The following is a 25,344-nucleotide window of genomic DNA, read 5'->3' on the forward strand; positions in this document are numbered from 1 at the left end:
ATGGGCTCGCGACCCACCTAGTGGGTCCCGACCCACAGTGTGTGGAAACACTGTACTAGAGCATCCTTATGCCTCCAGCCTGGAATGCTAGTTGGAAGCAATGCTGGGAGAGACCGACGGTGTCGTAACCGCGAGGAGGCTGGGAGGCGAGAGGATTGCGAAGCCGGGGGGAGTTCCCACCTCCGCCTCCTCCGGCGAGGCGCGGCTCCTCCTCCAGCAAGGGCCGGGCTGCCTCGCCTATAAGAATGCGAGAAGCGCCAGGGGGGCCCTGAGTTCCACCGCGCACAGACGGATCGGTTTTGCCCAGTGCGGCCCAAGAAGAGCCCAGCCAGGACGCCATGCAGCAGCCCCACCGCCTTTGCGCCGCTCTCCTGCTCTTCCTGGTGGCCGCCGTGGCTGCCGAGTCGGTGAGTGCTCCGGGGATGCGACCGTGGGAATTCGGGGGCTGCTGCGTGATTGATTTGCCGGGGGTCCCAACAAGGGGGTGTCTTCTCCAAGATGAGATGGGGGGGAGGAAGATAGGGGGCTTTGGCTGCAATCCTGTCCACACTTACCTGGGAGTAAACCCCATGGACTTACTTCTGAGTAGACCTGCCTAGGCTTGGGCTATTGATCGCCTTGAGAAGTTGAGCCTGCATGGCCTTTTGGGGGTCCGCCTGGGAATGAAGCACCCCCCTTTCCCCCACGTCCCGTTTGGGGATGGGGGGTGGATTCGGTGTGGCGCTTCTTCGCAGATCGTGGCAGCCTGAGCTGGAAGAGTGCAGTTAGATGGAGTGCTCTTCACCCCTTAAAAGTGGGGGGAAGATGGTTGATATACGCTCTCTTGGGGAACTTGGGGAAGGGGCTGGGGTTACCCCATTTTCCACCCTCCCCATATGCCTCAAGTTTGTGGATCTGGGGCAAGCACTGCGTGGGAGCTGGAATGAGACCCCCCCTTCTCCCTGCATGAGGTCTGGTCCCATTTTTGCTCTCCCCCCCCCGATTTCTGACAGCCCAATCCTATGTACATCTACATAGAAGTAAGTCCCATTATAGTCAATGAGGCTTACTCCCAGGTAAGTGGATAGGATTCCAGCCCTAGACGCGAGTTTTCTGCTTTAGAGCCCAATCCTATGCGAGTCTACTCAGAAGTAAGTCCCATTGTAGTCAGTGGGGCTTACTCCCAGGAAAGTGTGGCTAGGATGGCAGCCTTACTGCCCCGCGCCCCCCAGTAGTGGCTAGCTACTCGTTTCCCCCTGGATCCTGCGCTCGCTGCAACGGGCACATTTTTTCCCAGCCTTCTCATTGAACTGGCATTTGGAGATTTTAGGCGGGGGGGGGGGGACACGATCAGCCCAGCTTGTACCCCCCCTCTGCTCCCCGCCCTCCCGCGTGCCAGTAGGGTGGTTTCCGTCATCTCCTTGTGGTTTCCATTCTCTCCACCCCCTCCCCTTTCCCTAAAGTTTCCAAATACCAGCACATTTAGCAAATAACGTGCCCTGCTGCCTTATTTAGCATTTCCTCCCGCTCATAGCTGTGGAATGAGTAACCGCTGACCCAAAGCCTGGCTCTGGTGCAACTCCCCAGCGTCACACCGAGCCCATTAAGCGCAATCAGCAGGGCTCTGCTGGCACGTTGCAAATCACAGGGTTTTCCTGTGAATCTGGATGTGATTGGCAGCTGGTGGGTGAAAAATCTCCCCCTGATGTTCCATATGAACAGGAATTTTTCCCATCTTTTTTGCCCCTCCCCCCATATCAACTGTGTGTGTGCAACCTCCTGGTTTTAGAAGTGGACTACCTCTGAATGTCAGATGCAGGGGAGGGCACCAGGGCGCAGGTTGTGTCTTGCTGTCTTTTGTGTTCCCTGAAGCATTTAATGGGCCACTGTGAGATGCAGGAAGCTGGACTAGAAGGGTCTTTGGCCTGATCCAGTGGGACTCTTCCTATGTTCTTATATTTTTGTTGTCCATATACATAGCTATGTTTCCTTGCCTCTTCCCCTTTCACCATGCCAGATTATCTTTTCACTATTCCTTTTGCTGGTCTAAAGCAGTGGTTCTCACACATTTAGCACCAGGACCCACTTTTTAGAATGAGAATCTTTCAGGATCCATCGGAAGTGGCATCATCACTGGGGAAAAATGGAGGAAAAATCCATTATGGGGTACAAGCCATGATGTGTATGTGCAACCTCCTGATTTTAGAAATGGGTTATGTCAGAATGCCAGATGCAAGGGAGGGCACCAGGATGAAGTCTGTTGTTATCTGGTGTGCTCCCTGGGGCATTTGGTGCACTGTGAGATACAGGAAGCTGGACTAGATGGGCCTATGGCCTGATCCAGTGGGGCTGTTCTTATCGTATCTTATCAAGCAGGAAAATTTTTAACAATCCTTGGCTGCAATCCTACCCACACTTACCCAGGAGTGACTATCATTGTTAAAAGCATATACATAGTAGCTTGTTAGAAGTACAGGCCTTTAACATTTCCCCAAGTGCAGTCACATACCATGGTAGCATCAAGTCTAATATATTAATATTAAAATATTGAAATGAATGGGGACCTATCTGAAATTGGCTCATGACCCATCTAGTGGCTCCCAACCCACAATTTGAGAAACACTGTTCTAAAGCATATTTGTTCAAGGCTGCAAGAAGCTTGAGGGGGTAGAGAGCACTTTTCCTCTGTCTTTAAGCTGCAATCCTGGATGCATTTACTAGGGCATAAGCTGTATTTAAGCCATTTCTGTCTAATGTTGCATATACGCAGCAGGGATCAAATGTGTACACCTGTGGGCTGGGCAAAAAAATGGGTAATTAAACAAAGTGGGACTTGCTTCTGATGAACTTTGCATAAGATCTTGCTCCAAATGCTGTACATGCCGACTGGAGGAGCTTGGCTTCCGGAAGGGTGGGGGAATCTTATAAGGAGGAATAATTCAGGGTGAACTATGGCTCTAGTAACCTGCACATAGGAAGGACATGCGAATGTGTTGGCAGCTTGAATAAAAGTCTTCTAATTTTATGCAGTTGGGAGGAGTGATGTTTATAAATGGGACTTTAATCCATTCCTCTTTGCTTCCTTTCAGATCTACCTGTCCACTTTGTTACCAGTTCCAACTCTACCCCCCACAGCTTTATTTCAGTTGCTTAGTTTGTCTCTGTTGTTTGAGTCTTTGTTTATGTTTGGCACCATGTTCTGCCATCTTCCATAGCCCAGGTTGTCTGGTTTTTCTGTAGTTGGACATAAGCAATGGCAATCAAAAGGATGGGTGACTTGAAAATATTTCAACACATACTGGCATGCATCTTGAATTGCCCTTAATATACTAATGGCATTTGGGAATCAACTCGTTTTTTGTTCAGGTGGGAAAGTGAATGACTTGGGATATTATCCTCTGTGAACTACATAATCCTTTTTAAGAAATTAATTTATTTGTTCACATTTTTATATTGCCCTTCCTTCAAGGAGCTCAGGGTGGTGTTACATGGTTCCTTTTGTCCTCACAGCAACCCTGTGAGGTAGGTTAGGCTAAGAGATGGTGACTGGTCCAAGGTCCCCCAGGAAGCTTCATGGCTGAGTGGGCATTTGAACCTGTATCTTTTGGGCTAAGTTCAACTCCAGAACCACCACACCATCCTGGCTCTCGAGAGGATAACTGAAAAATGACAACTATAGACAATCCTTGGCGAATACCCTATCAAGTCTCATGTTTGGGTTTGTTTGTCTTGAGTGACTGATTAAGTTTGAGAGAATTTAAAGATACAGGGTGTTCTTGAGACTAGACATAATTAACTGCTCTTATCCAGTGACTCACTATGACCTCTCTGCATTCCTGCTGCACTGTTATCAGTTAGAGGCGCTGTTGTGAAAAGCTAAAAGATGGCCAGATATTTTGATAAGACCCCAGCAGGATGACAACAGTCTTATTAAGTAGCTGACCTAAAGTAGATGGTGTGTCAAAATACACAGGAACACTCTTCTTTTTTCAGTGGCCCTATTCAGTGTGGGTGATACCTGGACAACTATACCATTTTGAGTGCTCTTGGTAGAAATTGGAAACTTGAAATAGTCACATGGCCTCGAAAGAACAAAATACTGGTGTAGTAGGTTGTTTGTAGAATAAAGCCACTTATTGTAATTGGTGAGCTCAGGTGCACTGTCTGATATGTTGTGAATTAAAGTGACAGAAGTGATGGATATTTCCTAGTGTTGTTACCCTTGTCTGCACATATGAAATCTTGCCACAGGGAACCAAATTAAAGGGTTCTCATCACAAGAGAAGCTGGAGTAAAACATGCCAGCTTGGTGTTCTTCCTCTATGTTTGTGCAGTGTTAAAACAGTAGTAGAATTTCTGAGAATAGAAGTATCTGATTGGCTTCCTGTTTTGTTTTGAGAAGTAGTGCAGCCTGTTAATGATCAAACCAGTTTGTCCTGTCCTGCTGCCATGAATCCCTGTTAGTTATGAATCCCTGGGCCTGTTAGTTCTACTCTTGTCCAGTTTTTTCTTCTGTCTCTTCCAATCGTGTCAGGACTGTTAACCTGAATATATAACTTTCATTTTCAGTCTGTACCTGTTAATTGGACATGCTGAGACAGAGCTCAGGTGCGCTCTTGTTTAGCCAGTGTGCTGAAACCGTTCTGCAAAGGTTATGCTATGATCCAAAATCAAAATTCAAAGCTAGGCAAAGGACTCCTAAGTTAAAACAAATCTCTTGCTAAGAATCTTTAGGGTAACATGATCCAGGCCTTTCAGTGACATATATGAACAAATAGCTATTTTTTGGTCATATTGACAGTTTTTGTGGAGGATAAGATATCTATCCCAAAAAGTTGTATTAGCCTTACTGGGGCCTCTTATGTGACTTTATATTCGCAAAGAAGGGATAAGAACATAAATTAACATATTCATTAACCAATAACAGTGCAGTACATCTTTCTTGTACTGCTGTAGATTATACAAGGAGGAATTGAATATAAATATAATTAGCAGATATGTTTACATGGCTAGTTACAGCAAAGATAGTCCATAGAAGAGTGAGGGGGCAGCACATTCTGGCCATCTTCATGCAGGTGTTTAATTCAGTTTAAGAAATGTACTGTGAGCACTTAATGCATTTGATGCCTGTCCAGTTCGCAAGAGCAATTTGGTGACAAAGGTATTGTGCTGTTTAAAAAAAAAAAGTCTCCCCTTGCACAGGTTATTAATACAATTATTTCTTTAAATATGTACTGAGGCTTGGTTGCAGTACCTCACAGTTCATGAAATGGCTCCATATTCTCCCCTGGCACCATTATGGGTCCCCTTCCTCTGTCTTCCTTGAGTCTGTTTTAGAGCCCCTTGAGTCAGGATCTTGTCTATTATAAAGTGCCGTGTGCGTTGATAGTACTATACAATTAAATAATAGTCTGCTCTTTTGCTTCTCAAGGTGCCTTTGTTTACCCCTCAAAGTGTTGGTGTTTGCAGTGTAAGAAGCAGAGCCAAGAACAACTCTGGAATATTATTTCTTCATGACCTAATTGAATATGTGTGGACAGTGATACTGGATATTGCTTGCTTGGCTCTGCCTGCTGCATCCTTTTGTCCAGGATCTGACAGGCAGGCAGCAGAATTACACCTCTTTGTGGAGAGTTGCTGTGTGTTGACCCAGTTTTGTCTGTGTCCTGTCCAAGTTAATAATATATTATGTGTTTTAAAAGAATGTGGTTCTTCTTTCTTCCCCCTCCTCTAGACAAACGGGTGGTAGGGTCAGGAAGGTAGTGGGAATAGATAGCTGGGGATAACTGCGTTTATGAAAAGTAGTTGAGTGAAAGCACAATTTTGATTCATTTTCATGCAGTAAAAAATGCAGAGATTTGATGCACTCAGAATAATGTGTTGATACTCTTGTATCACATTTCACTGCAATCTTTGGGCTTGTTTGTACTGGACAGAACTTGGGCATAAGCTTGTGGATGTTCAGATGCCCAACCAACAGGTTTTTGTGCAACAGGACACATTGAGTGCATCTCCTGTGCAGTGGAGTGTCATGTTTAAAATAGGGGCCTGCTGAATGCAGCAGAAGAGAAGAAACTGCTATGGTTGGATATGCATATTTGGCCTTCTTCCTGGAAGGCGTACGTCTGTGAGTGCAACCTTATTCGAGCAAGGACTCAGTGTGCACTTGATGAATGAAGCTGTAAACTGGAAACTGTCGGCATAGATTTTTCCAGGGAGTTAGTAATGGTAGCCGATCTTATTCTGGACTCAAGACTTCTGAGATGTACATGTTAGCAAAACATTGATTCATTTGCGGCACTGGGCATCTGAATGAATGTTCTTTTCATATACAAATGGCATTGATTCATCTTCCTTTTGGTGCTGCAGTTCTGACATGAGATCACAGAAGATGTATATGTAAAAAGAGGAAAGTGGCAAATAACAGGAATCTTACCTGGTCCACAAGTTCCCAAACCTTTGCTGCATTAGCTTAACCCCATATAGCTTTACTCTGGATTGTATTCTGCCTACCCAGCCAGGGTCTGTTTGGGTGTCATGCCTTTCCATCATTATCACAGCTGCTCTTTTCTGTGTTCTCTGTGAAGCCAGACTGCCCTGGTCAACCTTGCCTTGTCTCTTGGGTACCATATTCCAGAGGAAACATTTTTATGTAGCACTGTTAATGGTCATGGCATTTTGCAAAGCAACAAGCTCCCTAAGGAGCGTATAGTCTGAATTCTGAATGTGACGACTGAGAGGGAGTGGGCAGTCCAGCATAACAGGGGATGCAGGTGAGCAGACAGTTTCACATAGGTAAGTTTTCAGTTGGGAATGAGGGCGAAGGACTAAAACCAAAGGATTCCCAGAAAAGTGTGTGATTTGCAGAAGAGAGATGGTGTTGCATTGGTTATTATGGGAGGGGTACAGGCTGCAGTAAATGTGAATTGGTGGGTGGAGTCATTCTGATGGCAAGAGACTTTGTGCAGCTGAGGGTTATAAGGTTAGGAATGTGTGCACCTCCTTTCAGGAAACCTTGATCTAAACCTCATCAAAACTGGTAGGTGCGTATGCATGGTGCTGACTAAAATAGATCAGCTATGGGGCTTGCAATTGCAGCAGTAATAGGAGTTAGTGCTGCAACTTCTGGAGTGTAGAGGCTGAAGAAAAGGGGAGGCTCTTCAGACAATGTAGGAACACTTCAATCTAGCATCTTGGCTGTTTCCATCTAACAGATTCGGTTCTTGTAATGTAATAGCTTACTAGGGCAGCTATAATCATGGGCAGTAAAAACATGCAATAAAAATCAGTCTGCGGTTGCATATCACAAGTAATGGATACTATGGAGAGGAGAGCTCCTTCTCTTGCGCAGCTGAGAGAACAGCCATTTTAGCCTTAAATCCAAAGTATCTGAGCAGGTGTGTCTGGGGAGGAGGCAATTTGGGCACTTTTTTTAAAGATCCTAGGTTGAGATGATCATTTGCTTCTCCCTGAAGAGTATTCTACAGTTGGCCAAATTATGTTATGGATACTTGAATTTCCTGACTCATCTGGTTTGGTTACTGATACTGTACTGCACAGGCTAATGAGTTTGACATTTAGTGGTGTCTCCAACAAATTACTGGCCTGGAGAAAGTGTGATGACTTGGGGCTCAGAACCCCTGTACAGCAGGTATCTGAGCCTCTGCTGTTCATTACCCAGCTTTCAGTGCAGGGTAACAGAGCAGTGAAATTAGGGTTCGGTTTCTGACCATAAGTGGAATTAATCAAAAGACTTGTGCACAGAAATTGACAGAAGGTAATGTTATCCCCCTTATATTCAAGGGTATGCTTTGTTTGACCTGTCAGCAAATTACAAGGATCTATGTACAGTTGGAATGGATTTTAATTAACTAAACAAGAGTAGCATTCCATGAAACAGTGCTGTCTGTGAAAATGCTATGTTATAAAATCAAAATTCAAAGGTAGGCAAAGGACTCCTAAGTTAAAACAAATCTCTTGCTAAGAATCTTTAGGGTAACATGATCCAGGCCTTTCAGTGACATATATGAACAAATAGCTCATCCTCCACAAAGACTAAACTGTCAAAATGACCAGAAAATAGCTATCTATCCAAAAAAGTTGTATTAGCCTTACTGGGGCCTCTCATGTGACTTTATATTCAATTCCACCTTGTATAATCTACAGCAGTACAAGAAAGATGTACTGCACTGTTATAAACTAACATATTGGTTAACCAATGTTCTTATCACTTCTTTGCCTCATTCCTTTATGGAACTGTATCTGACATCTGCCTTTGTCATGTCCATTTTGGTTCAAGTAAGACTATATAGTCATGTGTTCATTGTAGGATCTGGCTCATGCTATTAGCATGACAGTAGTAGTAGAAAGTGTACAAAATATAATGTCTGTCACACTTCTGGAATCATATCATGACACACTTCTGGAAACAGAATTGCCTAAAATAGTCACTGACTGTATCCTAGTTGGGTTTGGGTGACGAAGGCACTACTAAATCTCTGGGCCTCCTGATTAGATTAAAATGTGTTGCTTGGAATAGATACCCATGCAAGATAAGGAATAAGAACTCAAACTATATAAACAAGCCTGGATTGAACCTGCAGGCAATCTCTCATAAAGACACCAAACTGACTATGTTAAAATCTTTGGTTTATCTTGGATCTAATGAGTGTGGGGTGCCAGACACATGAGCAATTAAACCTGGCTACCTTGGCCCTGGAATGTTAATAAGTTCTGAGAAACTAGCTGAGGGTGGAAGATGCAGTACAATTTAGCATCTTGTTGCCCATTGGGGGGAATTTCATGTTTACGTCACCCATTAGCTATGAATTGTCTGTCAATTAGATGTGGTTCTTCCCAACCCTTGATGATTGATTCCCCCCCCCCCCTTAGCAGTGGCTCAGTTTCAGTCTTGGCAGGGAGATGTGAAGTTGCTGTGAGATGTAGGTGCTGTCTTGTGCCATACTGTTGTGTTTGGAGTCCCTGCAGCTTGGACAATTGACAACAGTGGATGGTCATGCAAGTATACAAAAAGTGTGTACTTGCAATGTATTTGCAAAAGCTGGTGGGGAAAATCTGTATCAATCTGTTCCTTTTGTCTCAAATACAGTTTTTGAAACACAGTGCGCAAGTACGAAGCGGGTTCAGACATAAAAGCTACCTTGCTTGGTCCAAGGCCCTAGTTCACTAAGATTGCTGACCCCAAACCGAGGTGGCATTCTTGGTAGCTTTCAGGACTCTTTTTTGCAGAGTCAGACCTTGTGTCTGATACATAAATTTTGGACTGTAATTTCACCAGAGGGCCTGCTGACATTTGGGGCATTTGGTGGACCGCTGTGAGATACAGGAAGCTGGACTAGATGGGCCTATGGCCTGATCCATTGGGGCTGTTCTTATGTTCTTATGTTCTGACGGGAAGAATCCTTAAACTTCCTTGTAACCAACAAGTCACAAGATTGAATCAAATGATACATCTGCTTTCTGTGCTTGGCTGTTCTTTAAGAAGTGACCTCTTTGCCTTTTACCCCCCCCCCCCCCGTTTAGGAAGTCTGGTGCACACGTCAGAACTCCAGTGTGCAGAGTACAAATTTCCCAACTGGCCTGCCAGTTCCGAGTGGTGGTTTTTTCTGAGCATAGAGCTTGGAATCCAATAACCTGAGAAGCACAAGGTTTACCTTGGCTGAGGCACCCTGGGGGCCACAAGGACTGCCAAGTGGTTACGTGACACCTGCATGGAAGAGGGGAGGGAGAAGGAGTCTAGCTTCAGGGGGAGTGCCAGCTAGCTTGGCCTGCAAAGGGTTGCCTTCACAGCTCTGTCAATAGGGTTCTGTCTAAACAGCACGTTCTGTTTACTTAAGTCACGTTGGGTAAATCTAGTGAGCTTAGTGCAATTGTAAAGCTGAACTGAAGCTTGTTAACATGGGCTAATATGTTTTGAAGTCCAGTAGGTCTAGAGACTCTAGTGAGCTAAGCTGGTACACAGCAAGCCTCGCTTTCTAGCTAGAGACTGGAAGAAATTGCCTGAAGGGGTGCAGCTAAAATGGCTGCTTCCCCCCCCCCCAAATGCCTACGACCTCTGTAGTGAGGGGCAAGGTAACAAATCATTGATGTCCCCTGTCAGTCTCTTAATCTGTTCCCAGAACACATTTGAAAACAACTGGTACAAGAATGAGGGCAATGGTCTGTTAAACAAAGCCCCTCCTAGGGCTGGAGTGTGGCCTTGAACACATGTGTGATTGTCATGAGGCAGTTCATGTATTCCTATATAGACTTGTATTCTTGCCAGGAAATCCACTTTAATCAAGGTGTGGTCATTTATTTTTCCCATTTTTATACCGCCCTTTCTCCAAGGAGTTCAGGGTGGTTTACGTAGTTCCTTCTCTCCTTTTGTCCTCACAGCAACCCTGTGAGGTAGGTTGGTCAGAGAGATAGTGACTGGCCCAAGATTGCCAAGGAAGCAATTAAAAAAAACCTCATGCAACTTATATTTATGATAGTAACTTCCTTCAACTAAGATGTCCGTGTACTCATGGCAGTAAGGGAGTACGCATCCTGCATGGCTTAACACGTTTGTGGTGATGTAGCATGAATAAAAATTAATTCCCGTACTTGTAGAACGGAGTAGCACAAATTGAAATGGAAAACTGCTCTTAAGTTCACAAGGAAAAATATCCTTTTTCTTCTACCACTAGCATAACTATCTATAAACCTATGTTTATAAACCTATGTTGTAAGCTGCCTTGAGTCCCTTCGGGGAGAAAGGCGGGGTAAAAATAAAGTTGTTATTATTATTATTATTAAACCTATGTACAAGTGTACATGCAACTTTATCTTGGGGTTCCTGTGCTGTTCTTGTGGTGTTTTTTTTTTTAAGTGGTACAAAATTCCTACATGGTGAAGTGTGTCAGGTCTCTGGCATTGCTGCTTTTGTGCCTTTGCTGTGGTGATATGCAGCACTCTTTTCCCTTTATATAAGCAGGTGACTTTGAACTTTACTGTCAAGTCTTACAACAAATATAAAATTCTTGGCAAACCCAAGGGGTGTAAGTGTGCATGGACTAACTCTAGGTTGAGGTGTGTAAAGTTGGGAAACCTGATACTAGGTATTGGTTGGAAAGATAGTGGTCATCTGCAAGATTAGATCAAAAAGTTAAAAATCACGGCTGTAATAAAGGCAAACAGAAGGCATAGCCTCAAGTGGGAGCTACTTTGTAGGACCACTAACTATTTTATGGGCTGTTGTTGGGAAGGAAGTGCCTAGATCAATGCTTCCCAAATTTTTTAGCACTGGAATCCACTTTTTAAAATAACAGTCTATTGCAACTCACTGCACATACATACACAAGATCTAGAAAATATTTTTTATCAATAAATGAATAATTGGGATTCTTTGCTCCCAAGGCTGTTAAGACTTTGCATATAGTATGTCTGAATAGACATTTGCTAGACTCTCCTTAGAAATGGATTTCAAAAATTGTTCCCCCGAACCTTTATAATCATTACAGGGTACCCAGATGGCTGGAAAGCAAGACATGCAGTTAGGGACTGAAACTGGGTTCACACATGATCGACAGCATGCCAATTACTAGAGAACATCGGAAAAGTGACACTTTAATTTGGGGGTATGAGAGTTACCTCATACCACAGTCTTGAATTCCAGCTAATGCTTTTCTTCTGCAAATCAGGCAAGGGTATTTGCAAAGTTTTTTACTGTTTCAAAAACTTTTCCTCACTCGCCAAAATTGGCTTGTGACCCACTGGTGGGTCCCGACCCACAGTTTGGGAAACACTGGCCTAGATTATGAAGGATTAATTTCAGCACTAATCTGACTCCACCCCCATCGTTGCACAAGCCAGGGCAAGATGCAGAATTGCATGTAGACAGGAGCAGTATTTTCCAGTACAGCTTATGCAGAGATTGTGCGCATAAGCAAACAGTTGAGGGTTACTGTCAGAGAAAGGGTGCACACCTGAGGCTTTAGACTACATTATGTAGTTGTGCTGGGGTGTTGTCCATGATCCAGTAAGCACCACACCTTCTCTTCAGATACCCTTCTGCCTGAGTCAGAAAGGAGTCAAGAACAAGCATGCTAAAATCAAGACTGGCAAGAGTCATAGAACCATTAAAGTCCACAATTTATGGAGTTTAGAATAGTCCTTAGAGCCACCTGTCTATGCAAAAGTGAATGGCTGAGCCACCTGTCCATGCATAAGTGAATGGCTGAATAGTTTCCACACTCCAGTGGAGCTACTTGCACCTTCATCTTGCCACTTATGACAGGACTCCAGGCAAAGCAAAACCTGAATGACAATTCTGCCTCCATTCCTTCATCATGTTTTGCAAAAGTTATACCCTATTTGAATGAGTTTCTCTTCAAAGTGGGAAGGTGGGCTACTTTTGTTAGACTGGACTTGGCGGAAGACTGAATAACATGAATTTATAGCCTAGAAACAATTGCCTTATCTGAGGGAGGCTCACTGGAGAACAGGTATTCTTCATCTGCTTCTGCAGGGTACTAATGGCTAACCACAAAATTCCAGATCCATTCCAAAAACTTATGACAGATGTGCTTGTTCTTGGCAAAACCGATTTGACTGATCTAGCCGTTGACTTCCTTTGCTTATGTGCTCTGAGCCAGGGCAGACGGAGATGTTTCACTGTCTGTCCCACTGGTATTATATCAAAGTACATAGTCATGATCTATGTGTCTTGCATAGCAATGATTTGCTGATTTGATTTTCTTGACTCTTGGAGAACACCTAATTTAGATCCAGATACTGTTAGCTTCCTGAAGCTAATTGTATGCTCTTTTTGTTGGGCCGCAAGCAGGATTCCCTTAATCTTGCTGTGTAGATCTTTTTTCTCTGGACTAAGTAACACTGGTGGGAAAACTCATTCTGAAAAGCAACAAGCATCAGTTGGACTGAAACCATTAACAAGTACATGAGGTTTCAACATATTGTCTAACTATGAAAAAGAAACCAGTTTTTGGCTCTGCTGGCCTTTCTAGGAATTGTACTAAAACATGCCCAGGGATTCATAAAGGTGCCTTCCTATGCAGGGATTATACAACTAATTGCCATAATACTTCAGGTATTTGTGTCTTGCTGCTAGCAGTATCAAGCTGAGCGTGTGAGCTTGCACACACTCTGTGACTGGCAGCTGAGAAGTAAATCTTTCAGCAATTTGTAGGCTAGAAAAGCTGCTTCTCCACCCCTCTACTTCTCCCAGTGATATTTGTTAATCTCACTTGGCACTTGCTGTGGGTAAAAGCTGCTTAATGCTCGGGAGATACACTGCAACTGGATTAAATGTAGAAGTGACAAGCTCCTCTAGTTAAATGGTTCTGCTGGAGAGAGCATATTAATAGTAAGGTTTGTGCATGTTGCCAGAACTGCCTAGGCCTTTAGTTAAAAACCTGCCCATAAAATCTGTTCCAGTGCAGTTGCTATGTTGAAATAATAGAAGCCACACGCCATGTTTGCTTTAGAGCAGAAGTTAGCAACCTATGGCCTGTGGGCCATATCTGGCTCACAGTTTGCAGCCCATCACAGAATGACTGGTAGAATTTTTCCCCAAGGTATGGCTCCAGAACTCTGTGAAGCTTTCTTGACAGATGCCCACAAATTGGGCAGGAGTGACAAGTTGGTGGTGGTGCGGGGTGTGGGCTGGTGGGAAACAGCAGTGGCCTTATGGACTTTTTGGTGTGGTGCTGAGTACCGTGTGTGCATGCTCATTCTGCCTCTGCCTGCTCACTCACTGTTCCCTCCAAGTAATTACACACATCGAAGCTTGGCCACATGGAAGTTGGTTATGACATGGTGATATCATCAGCAAGTACCTGGAAGTGGCGTTGTGACCTCTGGCCCCTATGCAACAGATAGTTGCCAACCACAGTTTTATAGTATGAGAGCAGAGGCAGGCTTAAAGGTAGACTAGTGCATAGCAAGCAGATTGTATAGATCAACCACCTCAATTTCCAGATCCTCCTGAAAGACTTGGTGTATATTGCATTTTGGTGCATCAGGAGAAAACAGAAGCTAGATGAGAGAAGGGCATTTTCTAGGTCAGTGCTCCTCAAACTGTGGGTTGGGGCCCAGTAGGTGAGTCATGAGCCAATTTTAGGTGGGTCCCTATTCATTTCAATATTTTATTTTTGATATATTAGACTTGATGCTACTATGGTATGTGACTGCGTTTGGGGAAATGTTACAGACCTGTGCTTTTAACATATATTCTTTTAACAATGAGAGTCTATGGGACTTACTCCTGGGTAAGTGTGGGTAGGATTGCAGCCTAGGATTGTTAAAAATTTTCCTGCTTGATGTTACTTCCAGTGGGTCCTGACAGATTCTCATTCTAAAAAGTGGGTCCTGGTGCTAAATGTGTGAGAACCACTGTTCTAGGTAGATTTCACTCTCTTTCCTTCACCCTCACTTTAGTCTCCAAACAGATACTTCAAAAATCTGAGTGGATGTTGTTGTCTGCATGTAAAGTGGCCACCAGATGTTGCCAGTAGCAAATTCCATTTGAGCAAAACATCTGCAGGAATGTTCAGAGATCTTAATTTTATATAAGCAAAATTGCTCTTTGGGGGGGGGGAAGAAGGGGACATGGGGTTTTCGCACATCTGCTCCTGTGTGTTGCTTGCTAGTGTGTATGTAAATGGGGTCATATCTAGAACAGAAAGATAACATGGGCATCAGAGGCTAAGGAAGACCAAAATGCACTCTTGTAGAATGATAATTTTGTGTGTGTGTGTGTGTGTGTGTGTGTGTGTGTGTGTGTGTGTGTGTTTTCAATTTGCACAAGCACAGCAACATCTAAGTAAAACTCAAAATAAAGAATGTCTGCTCAACATTAAGCCTCCACCTGAGCTTTCTTGCATGAAGTATCCACTAATTCTTATGTTTGACAACAAACTTTTCAGTTCTGAATGAACCAGTTCGACTTGTCTGCCTTTCTCTGGGCCACCTTACTTCTCCCACCCCCCCATGCCTTCCAGTGCTGTGTCGAAGGAACCAAGCAAGACAACTGCACTTGGGGGTATGCAAGGAAGACACTCTGGAAGCTAACCTGAGATGGAAGAGCAGACTTTGCCTCAAGTGAATAAAGCAATGAGGCTGCTGTACAAGGCTAGACTTGCAGCTCCTCAGGGCATGGCAGAACCTGTGCTTCTTGGGAGCTGGGGCTGAGCTGATGGTTGGTGTGTTTCCCTCTCCTACAGTGGGTGGTGGGATATCCACACATCCTTTCAGTTGGAGTTTTCTGCCCTTATGGTAAGAGTTTGCTGCTGGTTCAAGTGATCCTTTAACATCCAGCCCTCAATCAAGATTTCAGACCATTAAGACTGTCTTGTTTTTTAGCACTCTTATAAATGCTAGAGCTTTGTCTTGCCTTGAGGCTAAAAGCGACTCATTTATGGCAGAGCTGGGCCTCAGATCTAGGAGAATGAGATTAACTCAGGGCACACTAGCCCTGAACCTGTTATCAGCTAACTCAGATAGCATCATGTAAGCTATTCTATTCAGGCATAAAGTACCTCTGCTTTCACAAATGGGCAACACCTAATCAAAGCACCCAGTAGCAGTGACTGTGTGGCTGCCTCTTTGTCTTGCTCATCCTGCAATCTGATAAGGCCCATGCCACCCACTCCTTTCAGCCATTTTCTGGTCCTGCCTGCTAGGGCTTTCAGGCCTCTTGTAAGCAACAGATGGGCACAAAGGAAAGTAATATCTGTGATTCATCTCTGTGAATACTGTCTGAGCTGGCATATAGGTGTGCCCAGCAGTCAACAGCTGCTTGTTCCTGTCTGCCCAAGAAAGAGAACAAAAGCTGATCCGAAGTTTGGGGGAGGGGGCGTCACCAGTGGCATGCATATTCATTCGTGCTCTATCAAACTTCTGTAGAACCAAGGATCAAAGTCTTCAAGCAGGATATATCCTGCTTGCCCAGTAGTTTTCCACTTGGGGTCTGCATCAAGTTTCCAGGCCCTGATGTATGACCTTGTTAACAAATCTGGAATGTTCTGGCATGGGCTTGAAATGGAGGGGCCAATAAAGAAAAACTTCTGGTGGCTCTCAGCAAAAAGTGGGTAACCAGGTACTTTACTGTGGCTGGCGATAACAGCAGGGTACTATCACTGCCCGGCCTCCTTCACTGCTCTATAAGCATTGGCAACGCAACATGCTTGTGTCGGGCAACTTTGATCTGCTACAGCTACCTAACAAGACTGTGCTTGAGACAAAGGGCTAATAAAAGGCTTTCTGTGTACTAATAAAAGTCCTCTATATGCCTCCCTCCTTACCTGATTCAACTAACCAGTGCTACAGTGTGTTAGGTGTGAGTTCTGCAGGACCATTCTGGCCCTGTTTAGTTTCTTTCTCCCTCTCCCCCTAGCAAGTTCTAATTCGTTCTAGTGCTGCTGGTTTAGTCAGTGAACAAGATACTGTGCAGCTGGGACACCCTAGCCAGGCAGATAAAGTTTATGTTCTTGGAAAACGAAATTGAGACCACCACCATCACCTTGCAAACTAGCAAATGGCCTTCTGATTCTTGAATTGTGAGCTGCCTCGTTCTTATAGCTTGCCACGTTGGCCTCTTTGTTACCCAAGGGGCATGGAACTACAGGGGGAAACTGATCACAAACCAGTAGTGCAAGCTGGCTCTGGTTCTTAGAAGATGGAGGGTAAATGCACTCTGATGAAATCATGCAGGATGACATCTGACCCTTCGCAAAGTCACTTTGGCTTTTATGTACTATAGAGGAGCTTATCTGCTGCCAGTGGTAGTATGCTAATGCCCATATCTGGGGCTGTATTAGGCCCCAGCATTGAGGCCCTTTTTATTTTCAAAGGGCAGCTGCTGAGTTTGCTTTTTAAACTCTGTTCTTGATGGAGCACTTAATTCAAGTGAGTTAGTATTTATGACCAAAAAAAACCCCTTTGATCCTCTGTCAGCAGAATTTTCAGATGGGGAAGCAAACAAATCTATCAATTCCAACCTTTTGTGTAACGATGGTATTTGAATTCAAAGGCTTAGCGAAGCAAACAATGCCATTTTAAATATGGCTGGCTTGAGGCATCAGCGCTGTGTGGAAGATGGGTCAGAAATTAACTCTACCTACTGACGATGTAGGGCAGCATAGCAGTCTGTTTCAAGCCCTGGACTGGGGTTTTCACCTGGAGAAGTGCTTCTCTTTGAAAACAGACAACTGGAGACAATTCAGCTTCATGCTCTACTGGCTCCTCTCTGCCCACAACTAGCTCCTGCTGCACAGGACAGAACTTGTGGTTTGTCCCACAGCAGCTGGTGGGTGGGCAGGTGGAGGACCAGGGCAGCAAATAAAGTGGTTGCATGGCCTCCTGCTGTAGGTGCATGCACAGTCAACAAACAAACCAGCATTGCTAGCAATTGTTTATGGTCCTCTTTTAATTTGGCTGATCAGACTGCAAAGGCTACCATCTTAGAATTCTCTCTTGAGCCTCTGGTTGCTCAGGATTGTTCCCTTTGCTTTCTCTTTCTTAGGTGAGAGAAACTGAGACTATGGACCCAAAGCTATATGCAGAAGAAATTTCTGGAGACTTGCCAGACGATGAGGACTCAAGGCTCGACCTTATAATAGATGAAGAAGATGACTATGAAGTCTCTGGTTCAGGAGACAGAGGTAACTCTTGCTCTGAATTGTGCTGCTTCAAGATTGCACAGCTTTTTGCATGTATAAATCTGTGGTGCTCTCACCTGAGCTTAAGCTGAAGACATCTTTAATAATTTTGGATTGTGTTCTATTGGGTACCTTGCTGAATATAATCTGACTAATTTTGGAGGGAGAACAAATATCTCCAGGTTTGGGGGCCAGGCTGGGGGCCAGAATTTCCTTTTAGGGGCATGTGTGGGCTCTAGCAGTGGTTGTCCTTTGCAATCTAAAAACCTGTTCAGGTCCTTTGGCTCATGTGCCAGACTTAGAAGTAAAACAAAGTCCCTTCTTTCATGTAAGTCCAACAGCTGGGAATGTGCCCTGTGTTTGTCTGAAGCAGCCAGTCTTTGAAATGTGCTTGAGCCAGAGTAGTGTCTGACTAGGACATGGAAGATTCACTGATGATTTTTACTGGATGATCACACTTGTTAGCCTTACCTACATCACAGGGCAATCGTGAGGATAAAATGGGGGAAGACCATGTTTACTGCCCTGAATTTCCTTGCAGAAGGGTGGGATAAATTAACTGACCTGTACCAACTAGGTAACCCTATCTGTGCTAGGCAACTTTGATGAAAATGCTTGCTCTAGCATTTGACTCTGTTTCAGATCACACTGACATGAGTCTCAAAGACTTAGCTGTCTTCCTTCCCAAATTTTGCCTGATTGTAGGATATTCTATCCTTGATGCTTTCTGATTTGTTCGGTTTTTTCCAAATCTCCCAGCACAAACACATTCCAGCAATTTGTTGCCCTCTTACACATCATGTTCTCAAGAGGGGGGGAAAAACAAGCTCTGAAACTAGCACACAACAAGTTGAGGCAGATCTGGTGGTTTTAGATGAGCCAATTATCCTCAAGGAATGGGTGTTTGACTTGCTTTTAAAAGGAGCTGCCCTCTTTTCAAACTGCATGCTGTGTGGACTTGCAGTGCAAGTCCTTGTAACTGCTGCTGGGACCAAGATTCACTAAGTTGGGGGAGGAGAGGGGTGTGGAGTAGGTCAGACGTCACCTGTGGAAAGAGGGTGTAGCTTTCATGATGTCAGTAATATATTTGGCACGAGCTAGCCAGAAGAACACAAATGCAGAATACAGTAAAGGCATGTAAAACTATGACAGTTTATAAAAGTTAAATATTTTTCTGTATTATACAGATGACATCGACACTGAAGATCCCTTGGCCACAGTTATTAGTCCTGAGGTAAGTATTACCGGTGCATTCCACAGGAAGTCTACCATTGGCAAAGCAGCAAGAGTGAAGTAGATAATCTGTTGGTGATTTACAGCAGAGGACTTACTCCTCGCATATTCTATTTTTAGATAGTACGTTCAGGTCCTGGAAAAAAAACCAGAAAATCATACCTACCAAAATGTGGTGTTGAAACACCATAGTTACTTTGGGAATGCCAAGTGGCAATAGGTTTATGTAGATATGCACACTGCCTATCCATGGGATGTGCAAGCAGTGCATCTTGAAGACCTCCAAGTATGCATTCTACAAGTGAACAGAAAGTATATGTGCAGTTAAGAGCATAATGTAGTAATGATTGAGAGTGTTGTCCATTTTGAGCTTACTCTGTATGTTGTACAGCATGGCAGAGATGCTCCTTTTCTATATAAACTCATGCTACTTGCCCTCCATTCTAGCATAGAGCTGGTCTTTAACCATGTCTCACCATACTGCTGGCCCTTGGGTATCACTGGTTCACAGTAGAAGAGGTAGATGCTAACTAATAAGAGCTGCCTTATCACTTTAAAATGGTGCCTTCAGCTATGTACTAAGAGGTGTGACTTTTTCCTTTTTATTCAGGTCTCCTTAGACAACTTTATCCCTGGTGATAACAAAGGAACAAAGGATATAAATGAACCAGCTGTGATAGAAAATGACATCGTTGTTGGCAACAATGCTGCATCTCCTGAAGAAGATCTGTCCAACAAGATCTCTATGGCCAGTACAGCCAATGGCAGCATCTTTGAGCGAACAGAAGTCCTTGCAGGTAACTTGAAGGCGGGATAAATGTACCATTTCTGCAGATGCATTGTCCTTTCTGCTTTCTAAGAAGAAGCTCTTTATCTAAAATAAGAGTTTAAAGCAATGGTTCCCAAACTTTTTTGACTGGTGGTTCCCTTGACCTACTGGGCCATTGTCCACAGCTCTCCATTAGAGCTCCAATCCATTGCATCAGGTGGCAGATTTTTTCTGCAAGGATTCTGTGGCTCCCCGGCTGGTTTCTGCTGCTTCCCAGGGAGCCATGCCTCACAGTTTGGGAATCACTGGTACAAGAGTTATGTGTTTCCCAAAGATGATCATACCACACAAATAATATGAAAATGCAGAATTTTATAGGAGGTGACAAAGTCATTGTTTCATCAAGACACTTTAAAATGTGGCTAAACGAATAAACTGTGGTTTTAAACAATGGCCCGTATGGGTGGGTATGAGAAGCTGTATTTGGAGACCTCTATGCAAATATTTGATTGGGTTGAGACTTGTGTATGGAGGTGGGGCTCATACCTGACCTCCCTTCCCCTTCCAAGCTCCCAGTATTGAACAGAAGGTCTGTGTGGTGGCCCATGTGCTTAGCCTCTGATGGCATTTTTAGCAGGGCATACCTTGCATTTGCAACATGTGCGTTGGGATGTTGGTTGGCAGGCTGATATAGCAACCTTTCTGACCAGTATCTGGCAATTGGGACTATAAAAGGGACCATGTGTATGATCGCAACTCTCTCTCCCCCTGCTCTTATGACTTACCAGAACTACACAAGACCTAGAGAGACCTTTTTGGGCATAAGCTAGCAATGCTTTGACCCTGATCATTCTGCCTACAGGCAGCAGCGTATTGTCATTTCTTAGTCTCCAAAGCTAGCATGTTTGGTTACCCAGTGGAAAAGGCTGCAGTCACATCCACTGTATTTTAGAAACCTAGTCTACACATATTGGTCTTTCTGTGAGACTGGTGTTTAATACTTATGAAACATGTCTGAAACTTTGCTGAGGGGTCTAGCACTGAGCTTGGTCAGAAGACTTGACTTAGAATTCGCCAAGTTTTAGTGTCTCAATCTCAAGAGGTTGTGAGGAAAAGAGCAATTGGCACAGAGCATCCCTTTTGTTACGTACGTTGTGGACGTGCAAAAATGTTAACTAGCTCTGCCTTCTTGCACATACCATTGGTTTGAAAAACACAGGCTGCAATTCTATACACATATCTAGGTGTAAGCCCCATTAAACTCAGTGGAATCGTCTTTTGAGTAGACATGCCTGGGATTGCACTGACACTGGGTTCCTAATTTCCCATTTTTAGCTTCAGACTTGCATTCCCCTGGAACTGAACAGTCTCAGATTTTGCCCATGTAGCTGTAAGCATTGTGGAAACAGTTCGGGAAATGTCTTCCCTGCTTTAATCCATAGAAACTCATTTCTTTTAATCATTGGTCAAGGTTGAGTGCATAATATGAACTGACAGTAAAGCTGGGTGGAAAATAGTTTCTAGTCCTCTCTTCCCAGCAGTTCTTGCCACATGTATAGCAGAGGACTTGGATATGACATGGCATGAGATGTGCTAGAAGGATAGACAAAGCACTTAAATCTTTAGGATGTTGATGCCATGCTTTTCTCTCCCTCTTCCCTCCCCCTTCAGCTCTTATTGCAGGTGGGGCAGTCGGGTTGTTGTTTGCTGTCTTCCTGATCCTCCTCCTCGTCTATCGCATGAAGAAAAAGGATGAGGGTAGTTATGACCTTGGGAAGAAGCCAATCTACAAGAAAGCGCCTACAAATGAATTCTATGCCTAAGGCTTGCCAATGCCACATACCAACTTGGGAGACAAACAGACTTTGTAAAAAAAAAAAAAAAAAAAACAACATTTGGACCACAGACAAGAAGCTCTGAAACAAATGGCTCTCTTGGATCTAATGTCAAAGTGATTTTTAAGAAATCTCTCTTTGTGATCCTTCCCATCCCACTAATGAAGACACAAAGTAAAAAGTCTGTCTTGGAATAGCCCCATGTGGGGTATGCATGTGCTCTAAAATGCAAAGAAAATTTTGCCAAATTTTGTATTTGGTTGGGTGAAGGGGTTTTAGAACTATGTTAACATGGATTGTGTGAAAGTGTTTGCATTGGGCTGCAGTGCTCCAACTTGCCTTGTTTTTATAGGAGGTGAAAATCGGTTCTGCCTGCAGCTGGCCAGCCATATAAGGCATTTTGTAAAGAATTTATTTATAAAATCTTCTACACTACGGTGTAACTCAGACTTGGTAGAGAACAAGGTTGCTTTCTGCAGACTGTCAGCATTTCTACATATCATTCAGGTCTTGTGAAGAATGGCTACAGGGGACAAAGTGATTCTTCCTTTAGGGAACACACTCAGTTCAGTAGCCTACAAGAGCAAGATGTTGAAGGGAAGAAAGTTTTACTCTATAGTGTTGAAGAAATACTTAAATGGCTTCATGGTGAAAAAGAAAACAAAAAAGAAAATAGCCTGCCTATATACGTTTGTAGAAAAAAAATCTCTTGTTTTTTGTAACTTTCGTAAGATTTATTTTGATCCTTGTCTCTTCCGGCTAGACATCTCTTTCTAGATGGATAGCATTTTGTATTGCTCATTGCCTGAACTGAAGCAGCAACTAGAGTATGTTAACAGCTTTTAAAGCTTCTATTGTTGGTGTTAGGCAATTGAGGAGAAAATATTTATATTTTTTTCCAGAACAAAAGCAAAGATGTTGGGTTTGTTTTTTTTATAGAACTATTTATAGTTTCTAAGAATGCTGCTCTGTTTGGTAACTTCTTTTTACATGTAAAACACTAATATAATGAAACTTCTAATGATTTGTGAAAACTATTTAAGCTTTATTCTATGTATTATACCCTGAAGGCAATAACCTCTGCTAGAATTAATGTTTATATGCAAAAACAGATTTCTTCAAACATGACTAAAATATAATGGGGGTGAAGAGGGGAGTTGTTTTTTAGCCTTGTAATATATTATCAGTGCTATAGAGCTATATTTTTTCAGTAAAAATGTACACATTTTTTATAAAAGTTTGAGACTGGGTTTGTGCAGCCCGCCTGCATTGGTGATGGTTAACTCTCTTGTGTGTGATGTTTTTCTAATGTCGGTGTCTTTTCTGAATGTAGTTATCCCTTCTTGTTAATAACTGCTACTACATGACTGCTGAGCAATTCTGCTGGATGGGTTGGGGGTCTAGCTTTTGCACTTGGCTTCACTGTATAGACAGCACAAATTCCACTGTTGGAACTTGGATGTGGCTGGGCTGCATGCTGTGTTTCTTGCTCCCCAGCTTCAGACGTGTCTGTCAGGCTTAAATAACGCAAAACAAACTTTGAAAGCACCTGGTACGAAAAGTGACGCGACTCTGCAAATTGCAGCTCACATTTTAGGCTAATGCAGAGACACTGAACCGCAGCAAGATCTTGTTCTGCTTTTAGACTATTGGCCTTCTCGATGTCAGGTTAGTCATTGCTTTTCTAGAGAAAGAGGGACTCAGAGAAAAACTTTCCCAGCTGCTGGCTTTACCTGATGTCTCATGACTAAAAACCAATGTATGTTGGAGAGGGCCCTTGATCCATCATATGGCTGTTGCATATGCACATTGTGTCTTTTACCTACTTGCTCCTCTAGCAGAGCAACTTTTGAATGTTATGTATACCTGTACTGTAGAGAGGCAGAGGCAGAAGCCCTCTACATGTCCTAGTTTTGGGGGTAAGGGGTTATAACAGGGGTCAGGGAACTTTTTTACCTCTTACCCCCCAAAAAATTTATAAACGCAGACGTTACCCCCTTGATTTGAAAGTAAGGAAATAAAATAAATAAACAATAAAAATAAATAAACAATACTCACCTTACCTCGATCCCACGTCGGTCGGCGCGGCTTTTCTTCTTCCTCCCGCTCTGTCCGCTCGGCGGGAGACACTGACGGCCCGGCGCTGTGTGATGACATCATCACTACAGCGCCGGGCAGCTCCAGTCTCCCGCACAGAGCGGAGAGAGCGGGCGGCTGCGATACAGCCTGAGTGTATCGCCTGCTCCCTTCCGCTCACCGCATCTGAAGGTGAGCGGAAGGGAGCAGGGCAGCGGGCGGTGTGCACACAGCGCACCAGCCCGCTGCCGGCCCCCTGGAGCGGGTGGAGAGCGGGTGCGCTGACTCCCTCCGCTACCTCCCCGCCCGGCGCCCGCACACAGTTAGGTAAGGCAACCTTATTACCCCCAGATTTTCACTTTTACCCCATTTGGGGTAATTTACCCCTGTTCCCCGACCACTGGGTTATAACTTGGAGCTATTAAACCCCTACACCGTTTTGGATGGCCTGCTGCCTTAGCTCCGTGACTCAAAGGATTAGGCTGGTTTTGTGTAATAGAATTTGTCGTTGGGTATCCTAGTAAACAGTCACTTCAAAAGTTCTTCTGAGGACACTACTTTGATGTAATCTGATTGCATCAGTGTTGATGTTCTCACTGACTTTTTTATAAAGGAAATTGCCATGCAGCAGGTGTACGCTTTGGGTTTAATTTACAAAGCAGGAGATCAGGCATTGCATTGCACAAGGCCATACTTAATAACCCAGATTCTGACAATCTTAAAAGCTTCTCATGATGATCCTTTGTGCTGTAGCTTTTAAACCTGGCATAGTCTAATGTCTAACTTCATGATCCTCATTTACTAAAAGGGGAGTGTGTGAAGCATTTAAAAAAAAATCAAACTACCCCTGAACCATATAAGGTTGCTCTTCCCTTTTAGTGTTGGTGGTTGGTTGGTTCATTCATGCCATGAGTTGATCATGTTTTTGTGGGGCAGCTAGGATGAACATCTGCGTAACATTGAGTTTGTGTGAAGGATTCTGCTTTGGCTTAAGCTCAAGTCTTTAAACTTAGACTTTTGGTGGAAGAATGATACATCTAACTCTATAGCAGAGTTATAGATGTATAACTCCATAGTTATACTCCTTATAGATATAACTCCATATCTTGCCTTGGATTGCTCAGATGAGATTTCCTGTATATTTGCTTTTTTCACTGTTATTTGTCACTGATTTGATAAATAAACTGGTACTTTCTAAAAGTTTGCTTTCTCTTGAATAATTAAATTCTGGCATTGAATTGTGGGAGGGGTTTGTAAAAGGTCCTAAAAACTCCTTGTCCTTGGCATGGGACACCTGCATTGCACCTGGTGTGGTGGGAGCAGTGACCTTAAGGCCTAGGAGAAGAACCACCAGTTCAGATGGCAGACCCACAGTTGTTCCCTGGAGAAAGCAGAGCAAGGCAACCAAGATGCCTTTTAAGTTAAAGGTTGCCCTTGCATTGCTTAATGGACTTGGGCTGAAATCCTGTATACACTTGCCTGAAAGTAAGCTCCATTGAACTTGATGGAACTTCTGAGGAGATAAGATTGTGTTCTTAATTTGTTATAACTGGCCTTTGCCATGGATGTATCAAACAGGTATGATACAGTTGTTGGGTGCCATGTTCATGCAGAGTTCATCTTTGGAGTCAAAGTAGCTGAAAGTCTGTCTAACCCCTTTTAAAATAGGTTTATGAACAGAGTAATGAACAAATGGTAGGTTGAATTCAGGGCAGGTGACCAGTCCAGTTTAATCCACACTAGATTAATCTGCATGCGTACTCCTGATGTGGAAGCTGCCACTATTTCC

At 43.7% G+C, this 25,344-nt stretch overlaps 1 protein-coding gene across 1 annotated transcript; it reads left to right on the forward strand.

Annotated features, from left to right (window-relative positions):
* The first annotated feature begins 246 nt into the window (after positions 1 to 246).
* SDC4 (syndecan 4) lies at positions 247 to 24,755 on the forward strand. Its single transcript, XM_066626380.1, has 5 exons — positions 247 to 407; positions 17,507 to 17,645; positions 18,830 to 18,876; positions 19,486 to 19,672; positions 21,316 to 24,755. Exons 1-5 carry the CDS (start codon positions 339 to 341, stop codon positions 21,465 to 21,467), a joined length of 594 nt encoding a protein of 197 aa, XP_066482477.1. The 5' UTR covers positions 247 to 338; the 3' UTR covers positions 21,468 to 24,755.
* Positions 24,756 to 25,344: the final 589 nt, after the last annotated feature.

This window comes from Tiliqua scincoides, chromosome 4 (assembly GCF_035046505.1).
Source record: "Tiliqua scincoides isolate rTilSci1 chromosome 4, rTilSci1.hap2, whole genome shotgun sequence".
Lineage (NCBI taxonomy): Eukaryota > Metazoa > Chordata > Lepidosauria > Squamata > Scincidae > Tiliqua > Tiliqua scincoides.

Bases quoted from the DNA above. Each gene is read 5' to 3' on its own strand.
- SDC4 (XM_066626380.1), top strand. From the start codon at position 339: ATGCAGCAGCCCCACCGCCTTTGCGCCGCTCTCCTGCTCTTCCTGGTG. The intron at 17,646-18,829 runs GTAACTCTTGCT...TGTATTATACAG, and splicing joins CTCTGGTTCAGGAGACAGAG to ATGACATCGACACTGAAGAT. The intron at 19,673-21,315 runs GTAACTTGAAGG...CTCCCCCTTCAG, and splicing joins GCGAACAGAAGTCCTTGCAG to CTCTTATTGCAGGTGGGGCA.